The 20291-nt window shown below is 48.6% G+C and overlaps 1 protein-coding gene across 15 annotated transcripts in view; it reads left to right on the forward strand.

The window, feature by feature from the left end:
• Nucleotides 1-13688, forward strand: part of TNS3 (tensin 3) — a 227620-nt gene extending 213932 nt beyond the window's left edge. For all 15 annotated transcript variants that reach the window (XM_057505348.1, XM_057505350.1, XM_057505352.1 and 12 more), the window contains 5 exons: nucleotides 618-695; nucleotides 7379-7547; nucleotides 9631-9699; nucleotides 9796-9822; nucleotides 11202-13688. In XM_057505348.1, coding sequence (XP_057361331.1) covers nucleotides 618-695; nucleotides 7379-7547; nucleotides 9631-9699; nucleotides 9796-9822; nucleotides 11202-11346 — 488 coding nt within the window. In that variant the 3' untranslated portion in view covers nucleotides 11347-13688. The remainder of the gene's footprint in view (nucleotides 1-617; nucleotides 696-7378; nucleotides 7548-9630; nucleotides 9700-9795; nucleotides 9823-11201) is intronic.
• Nucleotides 13689-20291: the final 6603 nt, after the last annotated feature.

Here is a 20291-nt window from a genome sequence, read left to right on the forward strand (position 1 = left end):
TAACCCACAAGAATGTTGAATAGTCCATCCAGGAGAGGAGATGTGGCCGCAGTACCCTGCCGTATCCTGAGATTATGGGCTTTCTGAAAGGTTTCCCTGGGACAAGGACTCTTCGTTCAAAAATGTATAATGCCTAAACCAAGATACCTTCAAGGCCATTTACGTTAACTTTGACGATTCTACAAAATCAGGAAAATGTTAATATTTTTGAACTGTTGATGATAGCTGAACTATTATTCTCTTTGCCTTTTCTGTTTGTTTGAAAATATCCATAATAATAAAAAAGCACCCACAATACAACAGTGTGATGTGGCCTTGTCCCAGTTTCCTAGATTATTTATCACATGAAGACTATTAACTTAAAATACAGGCCATTGTGATTTACCTTTAAAATTGAGTTGTCCATAGAAATTAATTCAGAGGTCAGAAAGGTATTTTGCTGGGTCACATCATCCCAGCTTCTGCTCAGGTTGAGATGATGGACTCTTGTTCCCAAAGAAACACCCAGCTCTGCATGTCACCATCTGGGAATTCAGTCCTGGGTGTCTAACAGTGTCATGAAGATTCTTTTCCAGTGAGAACAACTCATTTCTGCATTTTCTTGCTCCTTCCTGCAGATCCGTTGGAAGAAATAGCCGAAAGTTCACCCCAAACGGCGGCCAACTCAGCGGCTGAGCTGCTGAAGCAGGGGGCAGGTCAGTGACCCCGTTTCCTTCTCCACGTTGTCTTGGTCCTGGAGCAGGACGGGGACTCAGTGGCACAGCTTCCTCTCTCTCCTCCGTCTCGAGATTCCACTGCTTGCCTGTGTGAAGGAGGCGTCCTTTTAAAGAAAACTGCCCTGGGCTCAGTGGGGTACCCGGTGTCCAGTGACAAAACCAGGAAGCTGCAGGCTGGAAATATCCCTGACTCAAACATGACCAAATTCAGTGGCCTTCAACTCAACCCTTGGGCTCAGTCTGGGAGGATGTAGGGAGATAGGATGTGGGTGACTTGTCCCTCCAGCTGAAATCAAAGTGTTCGGGAGACGGGACTCAATGTGTCTCGAAATGGGCCAGTGGTGTGACCCACATTGGTCAGGTAACACAGACCCCCAGACAGTGAGCTCTCCAGGGTACTACTGTTAAAAAATAGACCTTACTCTTGAGAGCAATTGTAGATTCACATCAAAACTGTGAGGAAGGGACAGAGATTTCTGGTACACTCTTGCCTCCACACATGCAAGGTTCCCCCATTACCAGCATCCCCACCAGGGGGTTCATTTGTTGTAGTTGATGAACCTACACTGGTACATTGTTACCCACAACCACAGTTTAGTTCAGGGGTCTCTCTGAGGGTTGCACATTCTGTGGTTTGGACATACCTATGAAGACACGTTCCCACCAATGTAGGAGCACCCTGAGTGTTTTCCCTGACCTAAAGTCCTCTGTGCTCTGCCTATTCATCCTTCCCTCCCTCACCTAGCAACCACTGATCTTTTTATTGTCCCTATAGTTTTGCCTTTTCTAGAATGTCATAGAGTTGGAGTCGTACAGAGTTTAGCCTCTTCACATTGGCTTCTTTCACTTAGTTATCTAATGCACTTAAGGCTTCTCCACATCTTCATGGCTTGAGAGTGCATCTCTTTTTAGCACTGAATAATATTCCATTGTTTGGATGGATCACAGTGTATTTATTCATCACCTACTATGGACATCTTGGTTGCTTTGAGGTTTTGGCAATTATCAATAAAGCTTCTGTAAATATCCTTAGGCAGGTTTTTGTGTGGACATAAGGTTTCATTTCCTTTGGGTAAATAACAAGGAATAGAATTATTGGATCTTATGGCAAAAGTCTTTAATTTTGTAAGAAACCGCCAAACTCTTTGAAAGTGGCTGCATCCTTTCGCATTCAAGCAGCAATGAATGAGAGTGCTGCTGATTCACGTTCTCTGCATTTAGTGTTGTCAGTGTTCTGGATTTTGGCTATTCTCACGGGTATGTGGTGGTATCTCATTGCCATTTCAATTTGCCTTTCCCTGATGATATAGGGAGCATCTTTTCATTTACCTGTTTGTCACCTGGGTTATCTTCTTAGATGAGGTGTCTGTCCATTTGTTGGGTTGTTTTTCCATTGTTGAGTTTTAAGAGTTCTTTGTGTGTGGCAGATGTGTCTTTTGCAAATGTTTTCTCCCTGTCTGTGCATGTCTCCTAATTCTATTGACAGTGTCTCTTGCAAAGCAGAAGTATGTAATATTAATGAAATCCAGTTTATCATTCTTTCTTTCCTAGATCATGCCTCTTATGTCTAAAAAAGTCATTGCCAAACTCAAGTTCATCTAGATTTCTCTCTTAGTTATCTTATAGGAGTTTTATAGTTTTATGTTTTACATTTGGCTGTATGATTCATTTTGAGTTCATTTTTGTGACAGCTGTAAGGTCTGTGCCTAGGTTCATTTTTTGCATTTGGACATTCAGTTGGTCCAGCACTGTTTGTTAAAGAGACCATCTTGGTTCCATTATGTTGTCTTTGCTCTTTTGTCAAAGATCAGTTGACTGTATATATGTGGGTTTGTGTTTGGGCTCTCTTTTCTGCTCCATTGGTCTATTTGTCTGTTCTTTGCCCAGTACCACACTGTCTTGACTTCTGTAGCCTCATAGTAAGTTTTGAGGGAAGAAGTGTCAGTCATCTACCTTTGTTCCCCTTCAGTATTGTGTTGGCTATCCTGGGTCTATTGCCTCTCCATATAAATTTTCGAATCAGTTTGCTGATATTCACAAAATAAGTTGCTGGGATTTTTTATTGAGATTGCATTAAATCTGTAGACCAAGTTAAGAACTGACATCTTGAAAAGATTGAGTCTTCCTATCCATGAACATGAAATGTCTATTTTAGTTCTTCTTTGATATTTTTCATCACTTTTGTGGTTTTGCTTATATAGATCTTGTATATATTTTATTAGATTTATACCTAGGTATTTTGTTTTTTTGGCTGCCAATGTAACAGAACCTGGAGTTCTCATTCAGCACCTGAGTCAGGTATTTACATTATGAGGGTTACATTACATCTGTGTTGAGTTTATGTGCTTTTAACGTCTCTTGTTTCTAAAACACATCAAGAGGTTTAAATTTCCACCCAGCTACTACCTTCACAGCTGGCAAGGCAAGGAGTTGAGTCAGGCACAGATGTGGCCTGGAAGTGAGGACCCTGCAGAGAGCACCCATTCTTCTCCAGACTCTGTGATTATTCACAGCAAATGCAGAATGACCATTGTTGGAAGGTGGTTGGACTGTCCAATCTCTCATCACCTCAAGGAAATTGAGTGTTTTTGTCTCACATGAGAGTCCTGAGTCACCTAGACTCCTGGTCTCGTGGACTTGGAGCAGTTCTTTGAGAGCACCATGTCCTGCTTCCTCCTTGTGAACCTGAGGAAACTGGTACTCCGGATACTGGCAGGGTTGCGCGGCCCCCCAACATGGGGCAAGAACTTGCAGTGCTCTTCAGTGAAATCCTGTTGTGAGGTCGGTACAGGCTGTTTCCGTCTCTCAAACAATTTTTGCTCATGCTTCTAGTCCCTCTCCTCACGGGTGCCCATTGAAGGGGCAGAATGCGTTAGAATCCCAGAAAGAAAAGCATGTTGCCAGACTTCCAGCAGAGCTCCTGTAAGTGTTAGAGTTGTGCTTTTAACTTATATGGTAAACTGTATTTTCGTTCTAAAAGTAAGGTGAGTTCTTGAAGTTAAAATAAGGAAGCTACAGAAAGAAAGGGGCAAGGAGTTACTTGTAGACCTGTCACCCCCACTCAACCACTGAGGGGCTCCCTTTCTCACTTAGCAGAGGGTCCTGCAAACACCACGCAGGCCTCAGCAGCTCTAACGGTCCGTCCTATGCTTTACCTCCTTACGTTGCTCGCTTAGCTTGTTCCTAACCTGGTCAGTAGCCAACGATGCTTGAAAAGCTGCTGATGGTATCCCTTCTTGTTTCTGAATCCTACATTGTTGCCTTCAGACCTGAGTTCCCAGAAGTGGTGGGGCTGGGTGAGAGCATGTGGCTCTGACTTTTATTCCTGCTCTGGGCCCGATGCGTTTTTCTGCCCAGCGTGGCACCAAGCACCACAGCCCCATGCCCTCACCCCAACTGAGGTGAACCAAGCACTCATCAGGTGGATTTGGATGTCTTGAGCGAGACCAGTAGAACAAACTCACAGGCCACCTGTGGTTTGAGACTGGGGGCTCCCGGGAAATGGCATGTGCTCAGCAGAGCTGCCTCCATGTGCTTTGGCTTCAAGAAATGACAGCATAGCCCTGCCCTCGGGGACAGAGGTGCCCCAGACATCACAGTCCCCCTGGTCCTCATCAAAAGGCCATTTGTGACACTGCAAGGAAGCAGGGGCCTGAGTTTGTGGCATCCCGGGGTTGCACATGTGCACCCGATCCAGGCTGTGCCATTGTATTTAGACCAAAACTTTTCTTTCCTTTTGCCAACTGCATGATGAGTGTGTCAGGAGCAGTAATGAAACCAAAGACAGAATACTCACTCTCTTAAAGTCAAACTGTCTTGAAGTGTCCTGTGCACCTGTCCAATTCCTGTTCATACGCACACATGCTTTTTATTTCTTTAGTTCTAATCACAGTATGAGTACATTTTTATTCTGTAAACTTTAGCTTCTAACATTTTCCCATTAGCTTCTAACATTTACCATGTTGTCATGTCTCATGTTCTACTGAGGGGCTAATTTGACCATTCCCCCAATTCTTGGACTAAATTTATCTCCATTTTTTCCCACTGAGTATGTGGCTCACTTAGTCACCTCACTTGGTAATGGGATATTTCCTGCCTAAATCTTGTCAGAATTGGGACCTCTGGGTCACCAAGTGCTAGCATTTCTTCTTATCCTCCTGATAAATATTGGCAAGTTCTCTTCCATGTCCTGTAGACATGAGCATTTCATTAAGGCACCTGTCCATCAGAGCATTGGGCAACTGCAATTTTAGGGACTTTTGCCAACTCCCTGTCTTTCCCAAGACAACACAAGTAGATCTTAAGTTCAGACAAAGCTGAAGCATGGCTTACCTGCCAGCCCAGAAGTTTCCTGTGGAGAGTCTCCTTGCTGTCCCGGGAGATGGGCACAGTGCCTGGCCTGCTGGAAGGAGCAGGGGTGCTGGCCATGGAAACTCAGCTATTCAGGGAGAGCGCCTCCAATTTGTACCTCCTCTCAGCATCTCTCTGGGTGAAAACGTGCAGGTGTGATCTTCTAAAAGGTGCGCCTGCTGTCAGGGCAACCACACGGGATTGCCAGCGAGTGTCATTGATGGCTGAGGAATAGCGCACGGTGCAGATGCCTCCCCATAAAGTGGACAGCTCATCCTCCAGATGTCGCAAGAAACTTCGTAGGAGTGCATGTCCCCACATGAGCTCTGGCACCTGGCGAGTTCTCAGCACTGCAGGAGGCTGTCAGCACTGTCACAGCAGCTTGGGCACCAAGGAGCTGCCAACTGACTTGTGGCTCGTTTCTTAAGGTCCCTAGGCTCCATTTCCTCACCTGTTATATTGGGGGTGACAGTAGGATCTTCCTCACAGGACTGTGTGTCCATTTGATGAGATGTCTCTGAACTGTCCAGCCGAGGCCTGGCACAGTAGGTGACACAGAGCAAGTGACACAGGGCAAGCAGATGAGCAGCATCACCATGGAGATGCAGAAGCCGTGTGTTTGGGGCAGAACCTTCTTTTGAAATTCTGCTCAAATGGCACAATGGATTCTAATAATTAGAGGAGTGAAATGTCACAGTTTTACATGAGAGTGAAATGAGCTGTCTGTAAACTTTAGCAGGATAGTTGGCGACTCTTTTCAGCCCTGAGCATGAGGCGAGCTGCTCTCCTGAGGAAGCGAGGTCACTGTCTCAGTCATTCTCTGGGAGCCCCTTGCAGCAGGTGCACACACCAGAAAACACTAGCACCCATCCTGGAGACTGCTTGCTTCTTGGGACGTTTCCCAGAATCTGCCGCATTTCCCTGAGATGCAGCCTTTCCAGTTGGGCCTTTGTAGTGAATCAGCTGATTCTGGGTAGCTTTTCCCTGCTCTGGCCAGAGGTCCCACTGGACACGCTCTGGAGCTCACCAGGGCAGGTCTGATGCACTTGGTGCTGCAAACTCAGGCCTCACTGTCTGTCCTCATCCCGGTTACTGTGGGCGTTCACAGGAGTGAGGTTTCCCAATCCTCAGAGCTTCTCACACTTTGAAGATGAGCTGTGGGTAGCATTTGCCTCAGAGAGCATGGGCGGCAAGCTCAGAAGTGTCCCTGCATCTTGATACCCAGGATGTACTACATTATTTCTGTTCTCTTATTCATGGTCACGGGTGTGCACAGGCCAACAGGTGTGGCTCCTGCTCAGTCCCCAAGGTGGGAATGGGCCAGAGCCACTCCCAGTGCCTCCCTGGAAGACTAGTCTTAAAGGGAAACAGCACCAGTGAGGTCACCACACTTGTTTGAGTACCTGGTTATGCTGCTTGGGTCAGGGGAAGCTTTGTCTTTTCTGGTTAGTGAAAATCCAGAGGCTCGTAAGCATAGGGTGTAAGATACTCCAGACTCGCACACAGAGTGTGGCATCCAGCAGAGTGGGGGGCCAGGGCAGCTGTGTTCCTGGGAGGCACATTCTTGGTTGGCCAGGTGAAGCCACGGCTTCTGCAGCCAGAAAGCTGCAGGCGGAGTCTGTGTCTCAGGGGTCACACCAGTGTCACACATGCTTCAGAGCCCCACATCAGCTTCTGCTTAGCTGCAGGGACCCAGGCTCAAAGGGCATCAGGCTGTTTACAAAGCCCTTGCATGCTTGGCTGTTTGCTTCCCCCAGGAGGAGAGAGCTATGGACAAGCTCCTGGCCCTTGGGCAGCATGGGGAATGGGGATGGATGTGGGCAGGACAGGCCATCCCACCATTCTCCACGCGCAGTTACCCCAAATCATTCACTTTCTCTCAGCTCTTTCTGGACACACCCCATCTTTAGGTCTCTGTGTGGGGCAGTCTTCTGAGGTTCCAGACCTCATGTTCCCCTCGTGGATGTTTCCTTGACGTAAGCTGTGGCTGGGCTCCTGTCTTTCTGGACCCACACTGAGACTGAGCAGTGTCTCCAGCCCTCCAGGGTGCCAGGCAGAAATACAGCAACAGGTGCCTCCACCTGGGGCTGAGGGAAGGGGAATGTGGCTCTGGGAATGTGCTTACTCTCTACGTGGGCCTTTGGGCAAGTGTGTCCCTAGCTCATTCTCCCTTCACATCTTTGGAAGTAGAGGTGCACGTGCACCTGGCGTGGGCCACACAAACATGCGAGCAGTCCACAAGCCTAGGGCTCTGTTGTCAACAGCCCTCCTCTGCTGAAGGTGCTCATGCTGCTTCCCCTGATGTCTTGCAGCCTGCAATGTGTGGTACCTGAACTCCGTGGAGATGGAGTCTCTCACGGGCCCCCAGGCTGTGCAGAAGGCCCTGAACCTCACCCTGGTCCAGGAGCCACCGCCCCTGTGCACGGTCGTGCACTTCAAGGTGTCGTCTCAGGGCATCACGCTGACGGACAATCAGAGGAAGTAAGTGCTGGGTCCGGGTGGGGAGGGATATTCCCATAGTGCCTGGGCAGAATTAGGCCTTCCTCCAGCTCTGCCTGTCCCCTGAGCCATGCATGCCACTGTGCATGTCGGTAGTCATCCAGGTAAGAGCTTGGCAGTCCTGGAAATGGCCAGAGCAATCACCCATGTATGCATTTCCCCATCGTCACATAGGACCCAGGAGTCACATCTAAATCATTAATATTGGCCTACAGGCTTCTTTCTTAGGAATCATTAAAATTAAAACAAAGGTAATCTGCAACTGCAGAGGTCTTTTAAGTTGTTACTGTAAAAGCACTCAGACTCCACTGGCGTCCTCCCACCCTTGCTCCAGGCTCATCCCTGCAGACCGGTGGTCACCCTGTTCCGCGGGTGTGACCTTGGCAGGTATTTCCTGAGTATGAGGCAGTGTTGCTTATTACATTACAATCATGACACATTAGCATAGTTAACAGTTACTGCTAATTAATGTTATCTAGGTAGCATTTGAACACCTAGATAATAAATAACAGTCCCATTTCAACTGACCTTCAGCGCTCTCGCTGAGTTGGCTGAGCAGATGTCCCCTCAGGGACGTTGTGGAGCCCAGGCCCCGCAAGGGGCAGCTCGGGCAGGGGCAGGCGTGTGTCTCCCTGGGCTGGTGGGGCCTTTGACCAAAGACATTTCATCTGCACTTACTGTTTGTTATGGAAACGCCTGGTGTGATTAATAAGGGAGCCAGTCATCAGCCCTAAAAGCTGAGGGTGGCAGAGGGTGGCAGGAACTTGGAGCGACATACGGTCAGGTTCCTCATCCAGACGGGGCAGTGCCCAGGCCTCGCCCAGCAACCAGGAAGCTCTTCCCAGAGCAGCTCCCGGCCCACCCTTCCTGCCTGCTCCAGGCCAGACCCAAGCGTGGGAAGTTCCCTGAAGCAGAACCAACCTTGGTCCACAAAGGAGAGGGGTGCCCATGTGGTCCCCACCACCTACCAGCCTTACCAGCAGGTGACCATGGCACTGGCACTTGGTTTCCCCACCTTTCGGACTGGGCCAACTAAGGGTGTCAGGATTTAGTGGCTAGCAAGAGCCCAGCGCCTGGGAGGGTAGACGGTCAGGACCAGAGGCATCTCATCTCTTCGCAGCCCCTCTGAAGACTCAGCCTGCCATGTGCTTTTTCTGTGCTCTAGTCTCCCTGGGTCCTTATAAACCCCGGGGTGAGCAGGGTCTGTGGCATTCAGCCTCTTCCCTATGGAGAGAGGCAGTATTTGAGTGTGGCCTGGCTGTGCTGATGATGGGGGGGCGGGGGCAGCATCCTCAGTGACACCTGCAATCCAGGCAGTGGGAAGGGGGCTGCCAGCCTTGGGGTACCCCCTGAGAGATATCCAGCCTCGGCCCTTGCCCTGCCTGTACACTGACCTCTGTCCCTGTCTCCTCCTGATGAGCTCTCTCCCTGTGCCAGGAGCAAGGCCACCAGCATCCAGGAATGCCACCTCCCCAGGAGGAGGAGGAACTGGTCCTGCTGGACACAGGGCCCGGGGCCTAGTGACAAAGTAGACTCAGGGCATCCATCTCAGGGGAGCAGGCGGGGCTGGCAGGTGAAACAAAGGTGATGTGAGCCAGCACAGAGGACAGAAGGGTCCTCTGGTGGTTCCGCCTGTAATGGTGCGGCCCTAGCCTTAGCACATTCCAGTGGACTGCCCTTAATTTGCAGTGTACCCTCCAGTCTGTTACTGAGTCTTATTTGGGCTCCTGTCCTCGAAAGTGGCAGGCTGGCCCACATGCCCTCTGCACAGGTGAGGAGAGTGAGGTGGGACGCCGTTGGAGGTTTCCTGAGATGCTGCCAGGAAGGCCGGATCAGGCTCTCCCATAGCCTGTCAGGGTTCCCTGCTGGCAATTCCAGGCTTCACCCTGCACAGTGCTACTTGCTGGCTGTCAGCTTTCCCAAGAACCTCTCTGCTTTTCTGTCAAAATGACAAGTAAAAGCACAAAATAGGTTTCTGTCCCTGAAGCTGCTCAGGGGCGCCTGCCCACGCACCATCGTCAGCCTGACCCAGTGACGGGACCATGCCCCTCCCCCATGTCCACAGGCTCTTCTTCCGGAGGCACTACCCCGTGAGCAGCGTCATTTTCTGCGCATTGGACCCACAAGACAGGAAGTAAGAAATCCGTGTTTGTGTGAAGCCCGTTAATCCTCTACCTTTGAGTTAGTAAGGAAATTGATGTAACTCTCCTCTTGTTTCCTTCATTTCAAGGTGGATCACAGATGGCCCTTGCTCAAGGTAAGTTGCCAAGACCTCTCCCATGCCCTGGTCGATCCGAGGTTGTATTCTGTTCCAGATTTCCCAAAAGGGCCCCTCGTAAGGGGTTGCTAAGGAATGCCAGTGAATTTGGGTTTTGTTTTAAACAGTAATGACAGCATCCTGATGTACAAAGGGCCCACAGAGGGCTGGCCTGCTTGCTCTTCCCTGAACAAGCAGTATGTCCATCCAACCCACACTCTGTGGTAGAAACAGCGTGTAGCAGAGTGCACAGCCTCCCAGGCATCCAGGTGCGGTGCAGGCTGGCACTGAGGCCGGGCCAGATGAGGCGAGGCCCCCGTGGGAGGGGCATGCAGGACGTGGGTGCTAAGTGCAGTGATGCAGAGGGGGCAGGGTTCTCAGCTTGCCTCGTTCTGCTGCAGGCCAGTGAGGGCCAGGGCTGCAGGGCTTCCTGAACCCCAGAGCTGTCTGCATGCCCCCTGACCTCCACCAAGGGTGTCCACCCCAGGGATGCTTTCCTCCAGCCTTACTGCATATTCCTCTTTGTCTCGGGATCTGACGAAGTCCTCAGATGCCTCCCCGAGCCCCAGGTGGCACCCAGACCTCGTGTGGCCCCACATGCAAGGCTGGCTGCTCCCCCAGCTGCATGAAATGTGTGTCCCCAGCTGGTTCTTGAGCCAGTCCCTCCTATGGTGTGGAGACCGATAAACTTAAGACAAAAATCCTTAATTTTCTAAGAAGGAGAAGACAGACTACTGGGGATTTGATTCAGACAGTGGTAGTTATTCAAGTTTAGGGCTCACAAAAGCCTATTCAGATAATGGCTTCAGTTCTTCTAGGAACAATGATCAGATGCGCTGCCCTTTTAACAGTCCCCTTAACCGCACAGTCTGTGATGCAGCATATGAGGCCCAGGAAGACCACCCTGGTCCTGTGGGTGGGATCTCGACACCCAGGCAGGCGCACAGCTTCCCGCCCCCTATCCCCCTGGCAACCACAGCTGGGTGGTCAGTACCTGCATGGGTTCTGTGCTCCTGTGTGATCCGACTGCATGAGGAGAGAGCAAGGTGCTCACCCTGGGCCCCGTGGAGAATCCAGTCCATGTGCCTGAACGGGGCTCAGGAGCCTGTCCTGACCCGTGTCTGGAGGATTCTGGCCACGCGTGGAGAAGTGGCTTTGGCTCAGATCCCAGACCCAGGGCTGGGGCCGGCACTCACCCTCCAGTTGCTCACCTGGTGGGCATTGTGATGGGGCAGAGATGTGACAGGTGTCCTCAGGAGCCTTAGCCCTGGTTGACTGGGGGTAAGTGGCAGGTAGAGGTGGTGCAAGAGGTGGGAGGGGTTTGCACCACACTTGAGCCTTGGGACCCTGGTGATCTGACCTCGGCTTCCCTTTTGCAGAATCTTTGGATTTGTTGCCCGGAAGCAGGGCAGTGCCACAGACAACGTGTGCCACCTGTTTGCAGAGCATGACCCTGAGCAGCCCGCCAGCGCCATTGTGAACTTTGTGTCAAAGGTCATGATCGGCTCCCCTAAGAAAATCTGAGCCCTCACAGATCCGAGATACCAGAGGGTCAGAGGCGGCCTCCTGGGTAGCAGACTGTGACCCTGACATTCCAGGCCCAGGAGGGAAGGGGGCTCCTCCAGCTTTACCAAAACAAGAACAAACAAGCCCACTATCCCCTGACCTTCCCTAAAGGAACTGCTCACCAAGTGCTTTCCAGGCCCTTCACTGGACAGGACTGTGCGAGGAAGCTTGGGCTCCCTGTGACCCTGCACGCCAGCATTAGTGGGAGGGGTGCACCTAGCCCACTGTGCGGTGGTCGTGAGTAGCCGGCTGTGCCTCCGGAGGGGCTCCTGTCCAGCCAGCGCCCTAGGGAGCCTTCATGCTCCCACAGTGAAGATGCTGATCAGTGTGAGCAGAGCACACGTGTGACAGAGGCTCGTGCAGGTCGGGTCCTTCAGGAACACGGGATGGCCTGATGGGCAGGAGGACAAGGGAGGTCGCTCGGGAGGGTGACAGGATGCCAGACAACACCCGCCTCCCACTCACACCGGGTCTGAGTGGTGAGTGAGAGGAGGAAGCAGAAGGTGGAAGAAAAAATGTGTATGTTCTTTGAGTCCAGTTATTTATGATCACTGTAGTTTGCTGTTGTATCCTGGCCTGCTGTCCAGTAGTGCACCTGCCAGGCCGGGACTCAGGAGGGTCATTGGCCCTGTGTTGGATGCACCCAAGGCAAAGCGTGGGCATGTTATGGGCCACCCCTGCCTCACTGCCCTTGGTCCCATTGGGCCTGGGAGAGATTGCCCAGACAACCTCTGCCCTTTGTGAGCTCTCATCTCTCTTGTCCAGGCCTGTTGGCTCCCACTGGGATCCTATATCTTTCTGGCATCCTGAGCACAGGGAGGAAGAGGAGATTTCTCAGAAGTCTCACTTACAGGCTGCTCTTGAGGGCCACTTTCCTGCATCACCTAGTGACCTAACCAGGTATGCTCTGTGCCAATGTGAATATTGCAAGGCTGTGGCCTGGTTGGAGGCCTCTGGTTTGCGGGAAGCCGAGGATCCTGCACGTCCCCCATAGTGGGAGATGGAACTGGACAAGGCCGTATCAAAGTCCTGGTCCGCTTCGGATAACCAGGGCGCTCCCAGGTCTCCATCACCATGAGCTGCCTCTTCTGCTTGGCTACTAAAAATCAAGCACCAGCTCTTAGATCACCTGGGAATCCCCAGTGACGGCCCCATGCTGGCATTTGGAAATGTGCTCTGTGAATTCCCTATTTTAAGTGGGTCAGAAGCTGACTCAGCGACAGGCAGGGTTGGAATCAGCCAAAGTGCAATGGGCATTGAACACTTGTGTAAAAGCAGGTGGACAGGTCCTTGTTAGCTCCTATTGATGCACCAAATGCAAGTGCCTCATTTCTGTGCCAAATGTTTGCCTTGGTCCTCACGGACCTTCTTCCCTGATGTACGCTGGCATGGCTGTTGAAGAGAATGTGCCGTCATCTCCCACAGGCCCTGCTGTCTTGGCCCTTGGCAGGGCTGCCTAGCATTTCAGTTTTCCATTCATTCACTGTAGGAATGTGGCCAAGGAGAACTGAGCTTTGTGCTGACCCCAATACCCAGTTTGACTCAAAGACTGCAGGCCCTTATCCTCCTGACGAAGGAAGAGAGGGTGTATTTAGAAAAAAGAGCAAGAGACAGGTGCAGGATTGAGAAGCACAAGCTGCCAGCATTGCAGAGACACCAGGGCCTCCTGTGCAGTCCTTGTCTAGAGCATTCAAGAAGGTACACACTTTTGCTTTTAAACTGGCTGGCCAGCTGTGGCTTTTAGGCCCTGTGGTCAAGGGCATTGGGAAATTTGCTCCTCTAAGGAACCAAAGGAAGCCAATCCTCTGATTTCTGATAAGCTGGTACGACAGGTTTCTTCACGTGTTACATGTTCATTACACAGAACAAAAGGAGTCCAGGAACCTAGTGCTCAGATTGCTGTGAGCACCCCACCCCTCACCACCAGTGTGGGCCCTGGGGCTTCTGGCCCCCAGGGCACCAGTGGGCCCACAGGTACTTTCAGGGGAGTTAACGAGTGTCATAGCCAGGGTCCTATTAATCCGCTAATTAACCATATGCTTATTCATCCAGTGTTAGCCTATAACCATGTTAAGTCACACTGCATTTAAGGGTCTCATGAGTGTCTTTGCAGAAGGACCTCATCATGCCTCCTTATTTGCCTTACCTATTAGTGGGTATTTTTACTTTTCTTATATTGTAAAGAATATATCCAGTATGTAAATGAGTGTTCTATAAACCCTTTGTATAGTCATTTTCTCTGCTCTTTAAATATCATCTCTATTCAGAGTATAATAAAATTATAAACTTGGTAAACCTCAGTGAAGTAGGCATTTGTTAGTTGTGTTGGATGAAACTGTCCCAAAGGGTGTGTGTGTGTGTGCATGTGTGCACGTGCATATGTGTGTGTATATGTGGGTGCATGTTTGGGCATATGTGTGTGTGTGTTTATTTGGGAGGCGAGTGTTTACGGATCAGTGGATTCAGTTATAAATTCATGTATGTTTTGCATTCAGGAATATATTGTAGAATTCTGCTTAGAGACCTTAAAATTATATTCAAAGCTTTTAAGAATTAAATTAGAACATGCAGTGTTGTTCATAGGTATGATGCATTTTTGATGCACAGCCCTGATGGAACTTAGCAGATGTCTGCCGAATTGGAAGCTGAACCTGAAAATTAAAAGTCTGGTGGGTTCACCTATTTCTTCAACAGATGCTAGTGGCAGGCCCAGTACCACCCTCCTGGCTCTCTGGGCTAGTGGGGTTCTGCCCCCTGGGTCTGGGCCCCTTCCCTGGATGACAGCCCTCCTGAGCTAGGGATAGAGGACCCTGCTGCTCTAGCTCTTTCTGTATCCTAATGCCCAGAGCATTTGTCCCACCTGGCCCCAATGGGGCATGGTCACTGGGCTGCGCCAGGCCCTACCTTCCTCTCCACTGCAGGCTATAGCACAGGCATGGTCCCTGTCATTATGAAGCTAATGGCTGAGATGTGGCTGTCCATGCAGCTGATCTCCCATAACCACTTAAGCTCTGGGTCAGGGAAGAAAAAGAACCTGGATACGTCTCAGTCATGGACAGAGAGCGAAGATTTCATTGAGCAGCCCTTGCAGGCCTGCCCAGGCTAAAATAAAGCACTACACTTCAGTGAAGTGCATTTTCCACCTGGCATGTCCTGGAGAAGTGGATGTGATGGTCCCACACGTTACAAGGTGGATGTAACTTTACACTGAGCATTACAAGGTGGACTTGGAAAGGGCCCAGCCTTGGAGCCCAGAGTGCAAGGGAGAGTAGACGGAGGTGAGTCAGGTCTTGTTCAACAAGAGGTTCCCAGGGGACCTGGACCCCTGATCAGTGCCACAGCAGGGGATAATGATGGATAGTCACTGATGACAGGGTCAGTAGGACCTGCCCACTGGGGGACCTCATGTCTGATCCTCCTTCATGGCTTTTTGTCTCCTAAGGGTTTGTGTATGGTCACTGGGGGGTGAATGAGCGGCCCCACAGCCTTGCAGGGATCACATTTCACAGAGCAGGGGCATCAGAGCCAGACTCAAAGTTGGATTGGAGCTTCCAGATAGCCTTGGGACCAGGGGCTCTGCAAGGATGGGACATTCCATGACATGGGGGTTGGCTATATCTGGACACATTTGGGCAGCAGGCCTGCTGAATTGGTAACAAGAAAAGAGGTCCAAGAGCAAACGGCCTTAAGTTCCTGATGGGCCAGAAGCCACAGTGCCAGGCTTGGGCTGGGGAAAGAGTGGGTTGGGGGTGGGCTCCCCAAAAGCCCATTGCCTATGGGAGTGTGCCTGCAAAAGGGGTTTGCCACCACAGCTGACCCGGCCCAGGAAGCCTCTTTGTCCCACAGATCTGGGGCTTCACCCTCCCACAGACACTGGGGTGGTGCAGGCACCCAGCAGGGGTCCTTCCCCAACCACACAGTGTCCCCACAGCAAACCCTAGGCCAGGGAAGCCTTGTCTGAGTTGTGGGCCTGAAGCCCCTGCCACACTGAGACACCCTGTATCCCAAGGGAGAAACATTAGGGGCATGGGAGCCCCAGAGGTCCAGGCAAACCACGCAGACCTACACAGCACAGACTGAGCACAACGGCTTCCATGGGAGCACAGCCCACAGCAGGCCAGGACTTGAGGCTGTACCTCAACAGGGCAGCTCAAAATCTTCTAATATCATAGCCACAATGCCTGGGATACAGTAGAAAATTATGTGTCATGCCAAGAACCAAGAAATTCACAACATAAATGAGAAGACAGTTCACCACCAAATGCCAACATCAGGATGAATCAGATTGTCTGATTTCTAATTATCTGAATTATCTAGCAAGAATTTAAAGCAGCCCTTGTAGTAATGCTTCAGTGAGCAAATAAAAGCTCTCTTCAGCCAAGTGAGAAAAGAGAACTGTAGCAAAGAAGTTATGAAAAAGAAACAAATAGAAATCGCAGAACTGAAAAGTATAAACAGAAACCACCTATAAGGAGGCTCAGTTACCACAGTGGTGATTGTAGAAGAGAGTCAATGGATGTGAGGACCAGGCCACAGAGCCTCCGATCTGAATGGAGACAAAACAGACTTTAAAAAGTGATCAGCCTCAACGGCCTAGGGGACAATGACAAGACATTTGTATCATTGAGTCCCAGCAGGAGAGGATAGAGGGTGTAAGGTGTAAAAATCACTAAAAACCCAATTCAGCAAAAGACATGGAACTGTAAGTTTAAGAAGCTAAGTGAGCCCCATACAGGAGAAGCAGCAACAGAAATCTATGCCAGACATACCATACTAAACTTCTTACAACTAAAGACCATGAATCAATCTTAACACAGAACAGATACATAGACCAATGGAACAGAACAGAGCCCAGACATGATCCCACACCTATCTGGTCAATAAATGACAAGGGAGGCAACAATATACAAGGGGGAAAACACTTCAATAAATGGTGTAGAGAAAACTGGACAGCTGTGTGCAAGAGAATGAAAGTGCATCTATGTCATACACAACACAAAAATAAACCCAAAATGGATTAAAGACCTATGTATAAGACCTGAAACTATAAAACTCCTCGAAGAAAGCAGTAAACTCCTGAACATTAACATTAGTAATTTTTTTCTGGATGCTACCCAGACAAGGGAAACAAAAACGAAAACATACAAGTGGGACTACATCAAACTAAAAAGCTTCTGCATAGCAGAGGAAACCATCAACAAAATGAAAAGGCAACCTATGGTATGGGAGAATATATTTGTAAATGACATATCCAATAATGGTTTAATATCCAAAATATATGAAGAACTTACCCTACTCAACACCAAAAAAAACCCCAAATAATCTGATTAAAAAATGGACAGAGGACCTGAATAGACGTTTTTCCAAATAAGAAATACAGATGGCCAACAGACTCATAAAAAGATATGCCAAATTATTCATCATCAGGGAAATACAAATCAAAACCACAGTGAGATATCACTTCACACTAGTCAGAATGGCCACTGCAAAAGACAAGAAATAACAAGTGTTAGGATGTGGAGAAAAAGGAGCCCTCCTATCCTTGTTGGGACTGTAAATTGGTATACCCACTGTGGAAAGCAGTATGGAGATTCCTCAAAAAACCAAAAATAGAAATACCATACTACCCAGTAACTCCACCTCTGGAAATTTACCAAAAGAAAGTAAAATCATTCATTTTAAAAGAAACATGCACCCCTATGTTTACTGCAGCATCATTTACAATAGCCAAGATATGGAAGTGTCTTGCCAATGGGTTTCAGCCCTGGGCAACTTCACCATGGATTCAATGTGACCAAAGAAATGACAGTAGAACATTCTTGGAGTGAAAGGGTTATACCCAACTTTATTTCCACGGTGGCAGGTCAGTCACTAGAATCCCATTCACTCAGAGCGAGTCTGCATGCAGCAAGCCGGTCTCTGCCTCTGGACCTCTCTGCCTGCACAGTCTCTGTCCCATTCTCTGTCCTTGGCACTGCCACCACTCCAGCCTCTGCTCTGCTCTCCTGCAACCTTGCAGCCCTGCCACCGTGTCGCCCAGAGCACTGGGTGGAGCTCTTTACATAGAGTCAATAACAACGTTTTGCCCAGATATGTGTAGTGAGCTAGCCAACCAGGGCCAGGAATCTTCATTTTATCCACAGGAAGCAATGTAAGTGTCCATCGATAAATGAATGGATAAAGAAAATGTGGTACATATATACAGTGGAATGTTATTCAGCCATTAAAAAAATGAAATGTTGCCATTTGCAGCTAACATGGATTGACCTAGAGGGTATTATGCTAAGTTAATTAAGTCAGAAAGAAATACCATATGATTTCATTTATATGTGGAATCTAAAATATAAAACAAATGAGCAAACAAAATAAAAATAGGCTCATAAACACAGAGAACAGATAGTTCCCATAGGGGAATGGGTGGGAGGATGGGTGAAATAGCTGAAGAGGAAAAAATTAGAATGTTTGGCATCTTGATCTGGGCAACAGTTAGGCAACTGTACATATACAGGTCAAGATTCATCAAGCTGTACACTATAAGATTTGTGCTTTTTATTGTTTGTAACCTAGTAAAAAATAAAATAAATAAATTTCACAAAATGCACACACATAAACACATACACACAAGAAACAATCTTAAAAACAGTCAGAGGGGGGCGGAGCCAAGATGGCAGCATGAGTAGGACAGTGGGAATCTCCTCCCAAAAACATATATATTTTTGAAAATACTACAAATACAACTAACCCTAAAAGAGAGACCAGAAGATACAGGACAACATCCAGGCTACATCCACACCGCGAGAACCCAACGCCTCGTGAAGGGGGTAAGATACAAGCCCCGGCCTGGCGGGACCCGAGGCCCCTCCCCAGGACTGCTGAACACCCAGCCCTAGCCATCTGCACCGGAGCACAGACATAGTGCGTGCGTGGGGTGCTGGAAACTAGGGAAACAGGACAGTAAGACCTGTGAGCGGGTCCCCACAGTCAGCGCCCCTGGGACAAAGAAAAGCAAGTGCTTTTTGAAAGTCTTAAAGGGACAGGGACCCCACAGGTGGACAGAAGCTTCCCGGGACACTCAGCCCAGCAACTGGGAATTCTGGGGAACTCCAGGCACCCTTACCCCTTGGACAGCAGCTCTGAGACCCCTCATGGCGATAAACAGCCCCCCGTCTGTTCCCACTCTGGCGTCCCGCCATAGCAGAGCAGCAGCCTGAGGCTGGCCATGCCCACAGCAAGGGAGCTTCCTCCATAGTGGCTGGGCAAGAAACAGACCCTGTCTATGCGCAATTGCTCAACACAAGCTGCTAGGGGTCGCCGTTGTGCCAGTAAAGAAAAGCCAGGAGCAAGTGGAAAAGGTCTTGGCTCTCCCAGCTGACAGATGAGTCAATAGCATACCACTGCATCTATCAACATGAAAAGGCAAAAAAAATTTGATCCAGACCAGGCTAACTCAGACAGCTTCAACATCCTCTCCTGAGAAAGAACCTGGGGAGGTAGATTTAACCAATCTTCCTGAAAAAGAATTCAAAACAAAGGTCATAACCATGCTGATGGACTTACAGAGAAATATGCAAGAACTAAAGAGGGAGAATACAGAAATAAAACAAGCTCTGGAAGGACTTCAAAGCAGAATGGACGAGATGCAAGAGACCATTAATGGACTAGAAAACAGAGAACAGGAATGCAGAGAAGCTGATGCAGAGAGAGATAAAAGGATCTCCAGGAATGAAAGAATATTAAGAGAACTGTGTGACCAATCCAAAAGGAACAATATTCGCATCATAGGAGTACCAAAAGAAGAGAGAGAAAAAGGGATAGAAAGTGTCTTTGAAGAAATACTTGCTGAAAACTTCCCCAAACTAGGGGAGGAAATGGCCTCTCAGACCACAGAAACACACAGAACTCCCATGACAAGGGACCCAAGGAAGGCAACACCAAGATACATAATAATTAAAATGGCAAAGATCAAAGACAAGGACAGAGTATTAAAGGCAGCCAGAGAGAAAAAAAGGTCACCTACAAAGGAAAACCCATCAGGCTATCATCAGACTTCTCAACAGAAACCTTACAGGCCAGAAGAGTATGGCATGATATATTTAATGCAATGAAATAGAAGGGCCTTGAACCAAGAATACTGTATCCAGCATGATTATCATTTAAATATGAAGGAGGGATTAAACAATTCCCAGACAAGCAAAAGTTGAGGGACTTTGCCTTCTACAAACCACCTCTACAGGGTATCTTAGAGGGACTGCTCTAGATGGGAACACTCCTAAAAAGAGCACAGAACAAAACACCCAACATATGAAGAATGGAGGAGGAGGAATAAGAAGGGAGAGAAATAAAGAATCACCAGACAGTGTTTATAATAGCTCAATAAGCAAGTTGAATTAGACAATAAGATAGTAAAGAAGCTAACCATGAACCTTTGGTAACCACAAACTTAAAGCCTGCAATGGCAATAAGTACATATCTTTCAATAATCACCCTAAATGTAAATGGACTGAATGCACCAATCAAAAGACACAGAGTAATAGAATGGATAAAAAAGCAAGACCCATCTATATGCTGCTTACAAGAGACTCACCTCAAACCCAAAGACATGCACAGATTAAAAGTCAAGGGATGGAAAAAGATATTTCATGCAAACAACAGCGAGAAAAAAGCAGGTATTGCAATACTAGTATCAGACAAAATAGACTTCTAAACAAAGAAAGTAACAAGAGATAAAGAAGGACACTACATAATGATAAAGGGCTCAGTCCAACAAGAGGATATAACCATTATAAGTATATATGCACCCAATACAGGAGCACCAGCATATGTGAAACAAATACTAACAGAATTAAAGGAGGAAATAGAATGCAATGCATTCATTTTGGGAGACTTCAACACACCACTCACTC

The sequence above is a fragment of the Manis pentadactyla genome, chromosome 7 (genome assembly GCF_030020395.1).
Source record: "Manis pentadactyla isolate mManPen7 chromosome 7, mManPen7.hap1, whole genome shotgun sequence".
Taxonomy (NCBI): domain Eukaryota; kingdom Metazoa; phylum Chordata; class Mammalia; order Pholidota; family Manidae; genus Manis; species Manis pentadactyla.